The sequence below is a fragment of the Glandiceps talaboti genome, chromosome 2 (genome assembly GCF_964340395.1).
Source record: "Glandiceps talaboti chromosome 2, keGlaTala1.1, whole genome shotgun sequence".
Lineage (NCBI taxonomy): Eukaryota > Metazoa > Hemichordata > Enteropneusta > Spengelidae > Glandiceps > Glandiceps talaboti.
In genome coordinates this window covers 29,999,987-30,016,443 of record NC_135550.1, presented here as the reverse complement: position 1 = coordinate 30,016,443, position 16,457 = coordinate 29,999,987, and the positions used below count along the sequence as shown (strand labels likewise).

The window sequence follows — 16,457 nt, the reverse complement described above, 5'->3', positions numbered from 1 at the left end:
TATGGTCACTAAAAACAGAAAAAAATATTGTAATTGTTATATTAAAATGGAGAACCAAAATAGTACAGATAATTGTATATTCATAACCTCTGAGACCATAGACTTTAAATCCAGGTGTTCATTGACATGAGGTAAATATGAACAAAGATTTTACACAAGCTCATCATGACATTTGATATAACTGTACATGTTATATTTTGGTGAAGATGTTGTTGCATCAATTGCCATGGTTATGAAATTGACGTAGGCTCCAAATATGATTTTCACTCCTATAATCTACAAAAATATTTACCCTGGATTATTTTTGTTTGAACTTGTATGTGCACTTTCTCTTCTTATTTCTATTCCAATGTGAATTATTACGAAAGAGGTTGGCAATAATGTGAGTTGTACATCAAAAGTAAAAGTGAATCCATAATGATGGTATTAAATGTTTATACACGTGAATGAAACTCTAAAATATGCTGGATTTAGGACTATATTCTTGCTCAATTATGGCTAATTATTATATTTAATGTCTATGCCAGGTTACCATATATTGTATGTTAAAAAATGACAAACTAAACAAAATCAAAATAACGTCCAAACACATTCCAAACCTGGCAATTTGAAGATGTATACTTTCTTTTTTAATATATTTTCTACAACTAATTTCCCTTGTCTTGCTACCATACCTGTTTCTGCATCACTTGTCTTGGGTGAATTTTGTGACTTTAAAGATGTAGTTTCCTTAGTTTCTCTGTTAAAATTGCTGTTACTTGGTGTTCTGTTTTTGATTGGCGTGGTTATCGCTGTTTTCTCTGTACGCAGGACCATGACTTCATCATCTGGCAGACTTCCATCTTCACCCATAATTTCTATGCCTCCTTTACAACCCTTTCGTTTGTGCTCTATGAATATAACAATGTCAGCTAGAGCAAAATCCATTTGGCACTCTCCACATTTTAGCATGTCTAGTTTTGGCAGCTTAGGTGTGTAACGTTCTCTATCAATGTCATCGTCTTCCTCCTCGTCGTCCTCCAAGGCTTCTGGTGATGTGAAAATACCTGTGGATTCATCCTCATCCACTGCAAAGAGAAAATCACAAGTTAAAGTTTTAATCACTGCATTTAAATTCACAAATTAAAGTTTGAATCAGTGGTATACATTATAAATAAATTATAAATTTGCATATATAGATAAAGTGTGAATCAGTCCTAAATTTGAATAATAATTCACAAATTAAAATTTGAATCAGTTCAAAGTATTGATTTGAATAGAAAATTGCAACTACAGTAGTAAAAGTTCAACCAAAGTTACGATTTGCATAACACCTTTGGGCTTATTTTAGCACATACACGTGTAATAAAAAACTTATATGTGTCTAATAACCGGGTGACGTTTATCTTCAGAAGGCATCTTTACAGATCCTGTTTCATATTCAACAGGGAATACCACAATTAATACTGTATGTGATGCAGTTACAACACAGAAACCCAACACTTTTTAGCAAGAGATTTTTTTAAAACTGTTTTTAAAGTAATATACCACAAGTTTCTAAATGACAACATTGATTTTTATTCTGCAAAGCTTGCAATATCTGTACACTGTATCACTTAATCATGTCAATAATGTCAGACTTCTGATATATGCCTGTTGTGCTACTTCAATAAATGAGAAAAATGTGGTTACTAGAAATGAGGGCAGTGTGCTAGAAATTCACATGGCATACAGAAATGACAAAAGAGAAGTGTTGGAACAAAAGATACTGGAAAATAAGACAAACTTCCCATTATAGAAATTATACTCACAGACTAATCTTTTTTGCCTGCTGAATTATTGTTTATTCTTTTATAGTTTCAAAGAGCACTATGAAGTACTAAGGTGATGGAAATCATGTCAAAACTTTCAAAACACTGAACAAACAATGCAATGCAACCTTGCCAATAAAACAACTTCCAACAATATATCCGTATCAAAATATGTAAATATTATATTATACATATTTTTATGTTGTGTTAATCAATAAATTACCAACTGCAATAGTAAAGGCAACATTTTATATGCCAAAACAAAAGACAATATTGGCCATCACTTGTGTTATTTAAGTATGAATTATTTGTTGTTATAATTAAATGGTTCTGGCAGACTACAAAGTGATGTCATATGAGAATGTGCATGAAAGAATATGCAGATAAATAGAATTCAACATTACTGGCCCACTGGGGTTTGTTAGAAAGAACAAGGCAGATCATCAGCTGCAAACAACAGGGCACAGGGTAAAATGACTAGGATGAGAACGCAGACCAGACATCACCTTTGAATATTGAAACTGATTGAAATTCTAAACTATCTTCTTTACTGGATGGAAAAGTATCCAGAGTAGACACATTTCACTCTGCACTCATTCAGATAATATCAGTCAATACAATTTTTCTCAGTAAAGTGATTTTTTTGTTTGCTTCTGTCTACTTCTCTTCCCTGTTATTCAAAAATTAGAACAAACAACAAAAAAGAAATATAAATACAATTTCAAGTTTACTTGACTGAAAATTACCCCGATTGAAATTTGTACTAATACAGTAAGTAGTACAACAAATGACATTGATTTTATACATACAAAGATGTCTAATTAATGTACAGTACTTTTATTCCAGTAGATAAACATCGTTTATAAGGGCACTCAAAGAGGTTTTTTTATCCCTCAGCTTCCTCAATATTAGCAAAGATGACCTGCTAGGTTTATCTTGGGAGGCTTAATAAAACCACTGGCATGGAAGAACCAATCGACCAACAAAATCGAAACTCAGCCAATTGAGATTCTTTGCCTGGTACATCCAAACTCCATGGCTTTGTAATTACACGTTGATGGAAATTTAATGTCAGGATACATCTTACAACAAGCATGCACGTCCAGTGATGTGAGCTTATCTGAAATTATCCCTCAAATTTATGACTCTCTTCAACGACACTGTTATTATGCTGGTAACATTGAGAAACAACGTAGGCATATCTAAGCTGAAAACCTACGATTTAAATGTATGATAAGCGTAGAGCCAGTTAGCGTTTCTGTAGCAATGGGATGGCTGATACATGATCATGATATGCCTAAGGGTGGGTAAAGGTGATGTAATATTTAGCAGGATTTTCTGAGCCTGGAAAGCTGTTATACGAGTACTTTCAGCTAAATTCTTTTCTTTAATAATTTGTTTCAAATAGATAACAAAAAAAAATTGCTCAGTTAAAATAACAAAGAAAAAGTTGAAAATATGATGCATGGTTGTGCCCTGCCTGGGTTAGCTATCATGCTAGTTCTCGGATCATTTAACCGTGAAAGACACATACACTCAGATAAAAAATTGCCTGCAACCAACAATTGGGGTGCATTCAGTGAACAATCATGATGGTGAAAAATTCATCTTGGCTGTTATTATTTTGCCTCATACATCCTTTCATATCATGGTAGAGTACTTAAATGCTTCAATGACTGTATCATTTCAGAGATGAGCTTCCATTTGTGATATGGCATTATGCGGAGTTCACAGACACTGGTGTCTCAGATATTAAAATACTGCTTTCAGTCACAATCTGGATATTTTCTCTGTATTTGTCAGTGGCAATACATCTGGGAACAGATATAACACACCCCTTTCCCTGAGGAATGCATGAAACTGTCTATGCATCATGACAAAAAAGGTTGCACGAAAAAAAGGATTGATGTTTGAAATGCAAGTCTTCGATACTGGCTATGATGTTCCAGCTGAATTTGTGGGCGAGTGAAATTTTTGTGAGAGACTGTTTTGTATCATTGATGAATTCTTATCTCAGTTTGCAGCATGATAGCTATCAATTATGTGGATGGGCCAGTTATCGTTTTACTTTGCTGCAAAGAAACAGAGATTTCAACACCACTGGGAATTACCTCTTGACAATACCACAGTTGAAAACTCTATGCTCAAGGTTTCACTTAGTAACCTTTTTTCTACAGTTTGGTGTGGAATAAAAGGATGGAGAAGGAGGGACGAGTGGTGTTTTGTGATGACAAGATAAAAGGAATACCAAATCCTGTTATATTCCAAGCTTTTGTCTATTTTCTTCCATTTCCCAAATACTGCAACTTACAGGAAGACTAATCCAACTGGAGACAGCACTTTGGAGAAAATACACAATATAATCCAACACACAATGAAATATGGTTTTATAGTGAGACCAATCACCAGAAAATCCATGTACCTCAGTCGCTAGGATTACCAATGATAAATTGTGATGAGACTTACAGTGAAATCATTACTGTCAACTTAATGTGTCTCTTGGCACTTTACTTCTGTTTCTAGTGGTGGAATTTATCTAGCTGGAGTGATGCTGGAGGAACAACAAAAGAATCAAATAAATATAAACACACAGGTGTCATTTGAACTTCTCCCCCCCCCCCCCTCATTATTAGACAATTTAGGTATAGTAAATACAAGGAGGCATGTTAATTGTTACCACCAATGCTGTAGTTCCTACTACTGCAATGACTTCCTTTGTTGTGATGACTTGATGATATTCATTATACCACACTCCATCCTCATCTCTTATGTATACATATACAGCCATATTCCCATTCAAACCAGGTCACATTGGTGGTATCATGACAGTACTTTTGACTTTTCTTCCAATCCCCTCAAAAGTAACTATACATGCCATGGCCAGAAAACCCTCAATATGATCCAGGTATATGGACTTTCACTACCTTGCATTACCATTTGAGTTTGAAATTTTCTTCATCCAAAACACACAGAGAATCACTGAATGTTTTCACCACAGGCACTGTGATAAGTTGATGAAGTCTACTTATGATTGGGTTGAACTCCTCCAAAACTATGGTAAAGAAAATGGATTTTATCCCATTTCCCTATCTCTTTCAAGATTATAGTTTCAATTTTTCACCAAAACAAACCATTTACTGTATACTTTTATTGCAATTCTACAATTTGGGAATAATTTCACTGTTTCGTAACTGCTGTAAAATTGGCCCATTTAGCCAAAAGTAGGCACACAAGACATTTTACCTTAGAGGCTCTTCAGTTCTGTATGTATGTATGTATGTATGTATGTATGTATGTATGTATGTATGTATGTATGTATGTATGTATGTATGTATGTATGTATGCATGCATGCATGCATGTATGTATGTACGTACGTATGTGTATGACTGTCTTTCTTTCAGTTTGTGACTTTTACAATGTAATACACAGCTATAAGATGATTATCCTTTTTTGTGGCAATAAATGAAATATTTTGTGCAAGTATCAGAGAGTGGTATATCCCAATGTATATGCTGCAATATATATTGTGCTTTGAATATATAAAATTAACATATGCATACCGTCTTAGAACATATAATGATTTGATAATAAACATTATTATGACAACCAAAGTCTCCAACCAACACTGTCACATACATAATAACCTTGAACTCTATGGTTAAAAAAAACATGATTATTTTTTACGAAATGAGGCTATTGACCCTCCAACATTCAATACTAAATATATGTGCAAGGTCAAATTTGACCAGAGAACAATTGACCATGTAAGAATCAATAAAGCCTAGTAACATATTCACATTGCAGGAATCTAAAGACTACAGGAAGTGCTTTTGGGATTCTTTTTAGTATAGTATGAAATTTTGAGGTTCAATTCTATTGCTGTGTCTGGTTTTCACAATGCTCTAACATACACTTGGAAGAAAAAATACTGCCAACTTTATATGCCTTGCAAACCACCCATTAATTTTGTTGTTGTTGAAAATATAGCTCACTTATGCATGACATTGTTTTAATTTGAAATACGCCATGGGTGATAATGATAAATTGTATCATTCAACAAACTACTAAATAGTTGTATTCATACACTTACTTATCTGTAGCATAATCTGTATGATAATGGCAGATGAAAGCTTGCCCTCATGCATTGCAAATATTCATATTTTGAGTTCTTATTTTTTCATGGTATCACAAATTGTGTTTTTGTCAGTGCCAGGCAAAATGGGTGAATGAATGAATGAATGAATGAATGAATGAATGAGTGAGTGAGTGAATAAATGAACAAACAAACAAGTGAATGGATGGATGGATGAATGAATGAATGAATGACTTAGACAAATGGAAGGATGAATGAATGAATGAAAAAATTTAAACATTGAAAAACATAGAAAATTGGCATTTAGTGTATGCACAGTTCTAAGTTTGTGATAATAACAAGTCATAACTGTACAAATATGATAATTGTACAAATTGTGATTTGAAATGACGCAAGACTTTGGCATAAATAGTTACTATAGGTGTTACATAGATATACACACAATACAGACACATGTTTTATTATCACTGCCATAATACTATACTCAGTTGTAATTCATAACTAATGAAATGTAAACAGGTCCAACAAATATTGTGTGTGTTCAGCCACTGAGGACTTTCAATCATCTACATGCATGTGAAAGTTGCAGTATTTTGTCAGTTATATGAATATTGTTATTGCCACTTGGTGTGTGACAGTACCATGGGACTTTATCAAATTGGAATAATTTGATCTCATCATACAAAATACGCATTACAGGACAGTTCACTTGTTTGTTTGTTTGCTCAGCCTTTCATCACACCTATGCTGGAAACACAGAATATGCAAATAGTAAGTGACACCTTTGGCATCAAATTGTCGGATCAAGTATAAAGCAATGGATCAAAACAGAAGGACAGCATTTCACACCTTACAACAGTCTCTGATGGAGGTATTTCCATTTCTTATCATGAATATCTTGCAGAAACAACTATTTAAGCTAAAAGTTGGACGTGGGATTACTGTTGTACTTATCAGTGCTAGTCAAGTTCCCTGGTGATACATTATATTTCCTGGGTACTACAAAGACAGATCATCCTTTAAGTGTTATGACAATCACGATATTCTATCCTTGAAAGTCGCCCACCACAACTTGGTTGTTTCACTGACATTTCATTTCAAACATTTGACACAGCAATGTCGTGCACATACAGTAAATTTTCAGCACTAAAATCTTGAGACCCTTTCATTACCTTGAATATTCCACATAAACTTTAGACCATGTTTTGTGACAATTTTCAGTGACTATGTTGTTTTAGATCTACATGACTTTCTCAGAATTTTACACTATGAAATGACAAAGTTTACATATTAGGGACAAAGTGTTGTTAGACTTTTCAAATAAAAGTTTATAAAATAAATTCCTGATTACATAAACAACATTTTTATTAAATATTACTCTACATCTTGATTGTGGTTTAACATTGGTCAAAAAAGACTTACTTTTCACTAACTCAACAGCATTGTTTGAATGTAGGTGATTGTTTTGTTGCATTGAATGTAATTACAGCGGTAAATATTTAATGTTCTATGCTCTGAAAATCATCAAACTACCAAAAGGAAGGCTGACGTAAATGACAAGAGCTTAATATTCCCCTCAAAGAATTTCACTTAATCTTTGGTGGTGATTATCAGTTGTCCCTAGTGTAGTAGAGAGAGAAAAACACAGCTCCCGTCATATCAATATTCAACATACACGACTGCTATGATCATAGCTAATGGAACTGGCTGCAACTCCCCCAAAGACCATGGCAAAAACAGTTCATAGTTCATTTCAAATTTTTCTTCAAAACTGTAAAATAATTGCATGTTTTTGTTTCTGTTACTGATGGTTTTTTAGGTAACAATCCCATCATTTTAGTGTTGTAGTATTTGACATAGTGTGAAGTTCATTACATGCTTAGGTGGTATGTATGCTATAAAACACGCTAATTGTGATGAGAATATCCAGGGTGTGTAATAAGCCAGTCAAGCTTACTTTGGCCCGACAGGGCAACAGGCCAAGTCAGTTTCCATGGACTGGACTAGCAATGACCCTTGCTGTTAGTCTGACAAGATAAAGTATCTCTACTGTTCCTGAATTGAAAACAACAAGGACACTCACGGTTTTTTGAGATGATGACTGAAAATTGTAAATGGACAATACAGATCTTTGAATCTGCATAGCTTTGGATCTCAACTATTACAATTGATCATCTGCTGCTATGTATAAGTCTTTTAGTAAATTGAATGCTTTATAATACTAAGTTATGAATGACTTCTGTACATCACAGACATGGATTCTGAGTGAAGGCAATGGTTGGAACATCTCTACCAACTTCATAGATTTTCATTTGATGAAACACTGCAAAGTTTTGTTTACCTTGCAACAAATACGAAAACAAGTTTGGGGTATCAAAGTGTCTAATACACTTCGAGTCAAGCCATGTATCATTGAAAACTACAGAAAGAATGTATTCCACAGCGGGCAATAATTCAATATGTCCAGACACACTTTGTCCAAATAGAACTATTACATATTTGATGATATCAATACCATGTGTGGTCTGTCTGCTTGTTTGTTTGTTTGTTAAGTCAACTGCTCTACATGAAAAACATAACTTCAATCATAAATCTTCCTTTTTTCTTCAATTTTGTTACCAAATATTATTTTCCTCAGTGCTAAGGTATATGACAAACCCTTAAGATAAAGATTTTAGTGACTTTTCTTTATACACAGCTCATTCGTCCTGAAAGGTCAACTGTCTTTTTTGGGGGGGCAATGTCAGTTTGCAGAATCAGTAAAGGCTCATCACATGAAAAAGCAAAATACTGCTTGTTATATATTTTGATGGCAACACTGAACTAAAAACTATACTTGCATGGGTATTTATTTGCCATTAAGAATATCTATCATCAGGATGTGAATCTTCATCTATATCAATTCCAGTTTTTCCTCCATTTTTCAAAAAGCCAGAATGTCATTGGCTTTGTAAATATATACTTTAAAATGTAATATGTAGTAGTTACATAAATTGTAATATGAAATTATGACTATACCAATTATCTATCAAAGTAAATAAATAATGTCCAGCTGATGGTGGTCAAGTTCACATAGACTAATGATAGATATCTATACTACAGATTGGTACGATTCATTCTTAATGTACACTTTGACTACTACTCAAAACTTTTTTTGAAAATACTGGTTGATATCTGCTATGCCTCATACACGGAAATACATATCTCTGGTAATCGTTTCCCAGTATTTTACTTAACCCTCCCCCCTCCCCATCAGTAACTATTCATATTGCATAACTTACTTTTCCTGGTGGTGATAAAAGTTGTCAAACTAGAAAGTAAGATGGACGATTATGCACTTATCTTATTTTTTAAGAATTCACTCACTTATATACTTCTATACTATAAAAATATACCTCTATTGTTCTCTATATGCATGGGTAGCATATAGAGAACATGAAAGGTTGAAAAAAGCATTCATGGAAGTACGTGGTTTTAACAATAAGGATGAAAACTTTGTTTGAAACCTTGTACAAGGTAAATAGGTTGTATGCACACTTTACTTGATAATCTCACTAAGGAATCCACTCTGACAACTGTTTTCCCCCAAAATTAAGAACTACATTTCAGAATGAGTGTGAAAATAATTTATATGTTACAATGAAAGTAAATATATGGTTTATATACTACTAGCAAGCTTAAATGTCAAACATGCATCTTTGAGAAGAGCATACTGCATGAAAACACCATCTCATGGGGCTTTATGCTAGTTATGGTCCACTGGTCACATGTCATCAAAGGGCACAATGTGACCACATGCATTGAGGGCCATGAGTGCTTTTGTCTGGCAGCCATGCACCTGGTGCCTCTCTTTGGGCCAGTGCATGTCTACTAGCCATATATAAGACTAAATCCCTCAAACCCCAAGTAAACAAAGGACACAGTAGTGTGAGGCAAGCAGGCATGCACAACTGTCACACACACGCTCTCTGAAAGTATATAATGCAAAGTTGTTGTTTTTATGATCATGGCCATTTATGGCAACTAATGGTACACCTGTACTGACCATCTGTGGCAGTCTAATTTTCACTGCCATTCACATTAACAGAACCCTGTAGTAAGTCCAACCCTCAAGGACGGATGCTGAACACTTTTTTTGTGTGTCTGGGATTTTATGCCAGTCCTCAGAATAAGCAACAAAGCATATCAGCAGGCATGCTCTCTCCACAACCATTCTTATCCCAAGTGACCCTTTCAATCATTTTCACTTCAAATCTTAATGCATTTCCCAAGCATGACATCACTTCTCTTGTAATTATTGGGTATGGCAAAAATTGTCACCTCAAGACAGTTTGTCTCTCAAGGGACGTCTACTACATGCATCTGTTTAGGATTTGTCAATTCTACATCAATACTTGATTTTTTGTTTCGTAACGTTTATATCATACCTGCTTCTTGACTGAATACACTGAATTATGATTTCGCTATTAAACATATCAAGGAATGAAAGCACTACATGCTTCATAACCGTTTTCACTTTCATACAAGTGTTAGGAAACATTACGTAAACATAACCAGATAAATTTCCTTTTTTTTTTGAGGATTTTGATGGAACTGCATCTCTGTGAATACATTTGCCAAATACTAGCACAATATAGACTAGTCGATTCATTAAATTGAAATTCTTAACTGCTGGTAGTCAAGAAAGAGGGAAATTCTCAAACCTTTGGCTGATCATTTGATTAAGCTGTTAATTTCAATTACGAGAGACAGCCATGGTGCATGGCTTGCCAAAGGTAGTGACACTGTCACAATCACTGTAGTGGAAGCTACAGAATTTGATACAGCTTTTGTCACTGATCAATGAACAAACACTCTTGACAAATTCATTTCAATAAAGGAAGCAAATTTAAGGCACCTGTGTGGATGTTAATTCCAGATGAAATTGCGGTTTGCTATGAGAACTGCATAAACTAACCGTATTTATATATTTAGTTTTATTTCTCTCACTCTTCTTACCTCCCTTTGTTTTGTTTGTTTCTGTATATGATTATACTAGTCATATCTTCTCTAATTTTTTAGTAGTGTATGTATTTTAATTTTCTGTTAGTGCTGCTCCTATCATGCTTAATAGTGAACCCCTGTTACAAAAGGGGTGCAATAAATAAAAAAATAAATAAATGTACTGACTGTAGCATGTCTGTCCAGTTATACACCACAATGACTGGCTTTATTATCACGATCCTACAAATAATGCTTTCAAATGCAGCTACCCCAATAGAAAGCAAGCTCCTTGGAAAACAAGGGGTGCAGGAAAATTATACATGATTAGAGTATTATACTGAATAGCAAAATTTCATTCCGACTGATTTGAATGCAGAAACGAGTTGAGCTACAGACATTTTCTATGTTGAAAATGGGAGAAAATAGAGAGTTTGATTTTGGTTAAAGTTTACAATCATTACAATATCAGTTAGGTGGTATTATACAAAATATTGTCAATGTGGACTAAGTAGCAAACAAAGGAAAACAGAAAAGAAGATTTGTGCATGTTAGAAGAGGATGAATCAGTAGACACAACTGCTGTTATCAGTAGCAAAAGGTCCTGTTAATCTTTCAAAATCCTCAGTATACATTTTGACGGATTTATAGTCCCAAAGCCATCAGAGATTTTAATACAGGTTTATTATTAATTTTCATGGATATTGATATAAAGAAAATAAATGCAATCTCAGAATGCTACTTCAACAACAAATTTCTGTGTGATTATTTTACGACATGTGTATTGGTAAATGTGTGTATATCTGTGTGTGCCAGTGTATAACTGTACAGGGAGCTGAGTGATGCAAATATAAGTCGAGATTAAATCAATGAGAGTATGGATATTTCAGACTGTTTTGAATCTATATTTGTCAAAAATTGCATAACTTATATATATGTACATATATATATATATACATATATATATATATATATATATATATATATATATATATATATATATATATATATATATATATATATATATATATATATATATATATATATATATATATATATATATATATATATATATATAACTCAGTATATGTAATATGTCAATACTGGAGTAAACAGTGCTCGATATGTATGTATGTATGTATGTATGTATGTATGTATGTATGTATGTATGTATGTATGTATGTATGTATGTATGTATGTATGTATGTATGTATGTATGTATGTATATATATATATATATAGAAATATATATATATATATATATATATATATATATATATATATATATATATATATATATATATATGTATAGGTAATTTTTTTTTGGGGGGTAGATATTGTACAATGCAGTATTTATATTATTACAAAGCTATCATCACATTTTGGTGCTATAAAGTGATTGTACTGAGTCTCATAACTTTGATTTTGAATTATAGGATGTGCTAAGGTACATGTTGACATACTCTTCCTTGGATTGTTTAACTGTGGTCAAGGGAATGGGTTAAAAGAAACAAGTTCATGCACCTTAGTTGTACTGCAAACTAGTTTTGATATTTATATGACCTTACACAGTTTACCTTCAGGCTTGAGTAAAATGGACCAACTATATATGTATCATTTCAGTTGTCAAGCTGATCTCCTGCCCCGGCTGTGGTGGCACACGTTGCTTTCATATTTTCATTATTCAATTTTGATACAGATAATAAATAAATTGCCAAAATTTGATTTCATTATGAAACAGTTATAAAAAATAAATTTAAAAAAAAAGAGCTGCCTTTGTTTGGATAATTTAGAATACTTGATGGGTGAAACTGCAATCAATAACACTGCTACAGTTTCCCTTCTCATGCATTCTCATTATCAGTGATTCAGTGTAAATGAGCAAACAGCAACCCATCTACCACCATAAATATTAAACAGATTCAGATAGTTAGACTGACTACAAGTAGCAGTATTCATATATTTTGTCTGTGCAACTTTTTTTTTCTTTCAATATATGACCCCCACAGCCATATAGGCTGAATGAAAAGGACTATTGAAGATAGCAATATGATGCGAACAATGGCTAGTGATGGATGTGGATAAATTGGCAGACCAGTGTTTTGTAAAGGGAAGAGCATTTTCATTTTAATACTGCTTTCCAGTGAATAGCAGTAGCCATGGTAACCGTAGTGGCTAGCCTCAAGGCCAGGATAATTCTGCAAAGGGAGAGTGGCGATTGTTGGAAGGGGCCAAGGCAACATGGTGAAAAATGTCAAGGCTTGCTTGCTGTAGTACAGGATCCCTCTTACATGAAGCTGCAACCGTTATGGTTACATTGACTTAGTAAATAGTGACGAAAATACTACAGTGGTCAGTTGAGCGAAGAAGATAAATGATTCGTCATCACCTCCATCTGAGTTAGATATTACAATTAATTCCAAAGAAATGGAGTGGGTGTCCCCCCCTGTAGCTATTGTGTATTCACTGCAGCATTTTTTGTTATTTGTCGATGCAGACCAGCGGATACACCTTACTCCTGTTACGTGGGTGAATTTTAATATCATGCCTGTACTTATCATGACATTCATCACATCCAATTCCCTCCTTTCTAGTGATAGATCCTACCATCATCTCTGAGACTTTCTTGATTGCTGGCGTGTATGTTGAAAATGATGACCCCATAAAAGACCATTGTTCATAATACCACTGCACTATAAATTTCTCCCTACCATGAGTGATGGCAAGTCAAACAAAAACCCCATTTGCCATTACGCTTGCCTAATAATGTATTGCAAAATCAGAGCTTACAAATGCTGCAGCATACACAACCGAGATAAAACTATACGCAATAATCAAATTTTAATTCTTGTTCATTTTGTCATTCTGATATTTCAAATAAAATATATTGCAGGAAGCAAACTTGGCTGTATTTGATGCGTAATTTAGAAGCACAAGCTTTTTCATACTGACCTATACTCTATAACTGGCATGTTGACAGGTCAGATATTTTTGCTGTTTTAGCTATTGCTTTTGAAGCCACTGTCTTGCAAGCGATCTTTATTTATTTTAGTTAAAGAATGCTAGAATTTCAGTCGAACATTCATGACGGTATTGAACAAAATGGTGGAAGGTGATATTTGATGACTCAGAATGATCTATTGGTGAGGGAAAATCATTGCTTTCAGCCAGATTCTTACAAAAGGGCCAAGCCTTATCACATTTTGCCTTTCAACGGAATACCAGTCTTCCATATAGCTTTCACATATTTTTGTAAAAATATAAATTCATATTTATCTGTAGACTAAATCTCCCATTTTAAAAATATATTATCAACCTACGTGAATTATCTAAAATAAATTAGTAAAGACAAGGTTAAAAATAAAAATGAAATAAAACTGTACAATGAAACTGGAAAATAAACAGAAACCTACCGTAACTGGCAGTACTAAGCAAATACAATTATTGAACAAACACTGGCTGGTAAGCATGAACTAGATGAATGGACCAGTGAAACAATACATCTTATTATATACAGACCACTTGTACCACTAATGTTAAAATTTGGTGACAAATTGCACATGACTGAACAATGTCTGCCTACACCATTATATACACAATCAATGCAATAAGAGAAATAACTATTTGCCTTTCTTTTCTTTGTAATTCTACAAATGTATTGAAGGAAGTGTGAGGTATTCCATCCCTTCAGCACATATTCAAGCCTCCTACTGTATAGAACACAGAATAGCCAACACAGGTCAATAGAATGAAGAAATTAGCTATGACAATTGTCATGTAAACCCAAACTGCAGTCAGACACAACAAATTTACTTCAAATTTATTTTTCAAAAAGTGACAGACAGGAAAGGTCAGCAATTAGAGTCGTTTTCTTTCTATGGACACTATTTCTACTCCACTCTTTCAAACATCACTAGTATGGAACCAGGGATATTGTGCTATATTTTCTTGATACAAGTTATAAATTTACTGATCTAAGGACCTTAATACCATTATTATTAAACAACCCAACAACGTCATTAATAATTTATCAAGCAAATCAACAACGTTCCGACCTTTGTTTCTGGACAACGCCAGGGGTCATCTAAGGTCACAATGGCTCCGAGAAAAAAAACATGCCTCGGACACACAAGACAGGAAATTACTCATTGAATGGCTAAAGTTGAATGCTTATAACATGCGTTATTATGTTGACAAAAGGTCACAGGCATTGACAGTTGATCCGTCGCTAGCGCTCTACTCCGTCTATCCAACTTCTAGTAAAATACCCGTATACGATACTACTGACCACGTTGAGCACATCGCACGAGCATATCACGCAATGTTTACATCTTGTTGACAGCACAGTGTATCGATAGACTTACAAAAAGTGCCATTTGTTGGTATTTTCTCCAAACAGCACTCTTTATTTTGACCTTGGAGGTCAAGGCTGGGAATGCTCCCCATTACGCTTTCGCTCGTTCGCTGTCAAAATACATCACTAAACGTTATTACATAACTCGAACACGTTTAGCCTTCGTTCATATTTTTCCACCGTAAGCAAAAGTTATTCGCGTTACTAGTTTTTCGAGCTACGGCGATGTATCGCTTGCTAAATTAATTTCCATTTGTCATACACATTCATAAAATGTCCAATGGCTATTGGCTATAACATCAGCGATGTACAACAACAACTCTCATATTCCCAGCGAAATATTTTCCCAAAATGTGGTTTTGAAGGGCACTGACTCGGCGATGTTTTTAAATCACCCTTCCATTTACTTGCTGAAAATATGTGTAAAATTAAATTTAAAATAACTGTTAAAATTCAGTTCCATCTGGAAAATTGTGTCGTTTCAGGTAGACAAAGAAATACGATCATGTAAGACACGGTACACGCCATTATGCCCACACCACTGTACACCACTTGACCACTCGTTTTTGTCCAACGTCCTGAGACCTCGTAATTTCGCTCTCACTTTCCGTCGCTGCGTAGATTTTAGAAGATTTTCGAATTGTCATACATTACCTGCTAGCGCTCTCTTGACTTGCTGTGGTTTGTCCTGCTTTCGGCGCGACATTTTGAAACGCCGGGTGAAGATGGATATTTTGCAAGAAAATATGAACAAAGAAATACAATAATAAAAATGGCGGCTATATGCTGAGGTTGATGGGATAGATCACGCAGACTGTCTGAAGTCCCCAGCTTGGCTAAAATAGGGACACGGTGACGTCCTTAGCTTAGTCGAGAAATGCAAATGGATACCCCCGGGAGGGGAAAAATAAAAAAAAGGTAAATTGCGACAATCACGTGATCCATTTGAAATAGGAAAAATGTTATTTTCCCCAATAACAGCAAGTGTTGATTTAATAAATCAACAGCTTTTATATGACATGTACAGAAGTAAATCATTTGCTTGGTCAGTAAATGTGCATTTACTTTCTCATTGTGCACACTTATTCTCTGTGGGAAATGCTAGAAGTTGAGTCAGAAAAAGTTGGCAAGTTCCAAACACAAATTTGGGGGTTGGATGTATTGTTTAAATGGTTGCCAGGCAACATAAATGATTATACTAGTTAGACTGATATTTTAAACCAATGTGATTCGCTCGTA

At 34.2% G+C, this 16,457-nt stretch overlaps 1 protein-coding gene across 1 annotated transcript in view; it reads right to left on the bottom strand.

The window, feature by feature from the left end:
- LOC144447450 (BCL11 transcription factor A-like) overlaps nucleotides 1–15,969 on the bottom strand; it is a 38,144-nt gene extending 22,175 nt beyond the window's left edge. The window contains exons 1-2 of the mRNA XM_078137484.1: nucleotides 15,873–15,969; nucleotides 675–1,067 (exon numbers count right to left, since the gene is read on the bottom strand). Of these exons, the coding sequence (XP_077993610.1) occupies nucleotides 675–1,067; nucleotides 15,873–15,924 (445 nt within the window). The 5' untranslated portion in view covers nucleotides 15,925–15,969. The remainder of the gene's footprint in view (nucleotides 1–674; nucleotides 1,068–15,872) is intronic.
- Nucleotides 15,970–16,457: the final 488 nt, after the last annotated feature.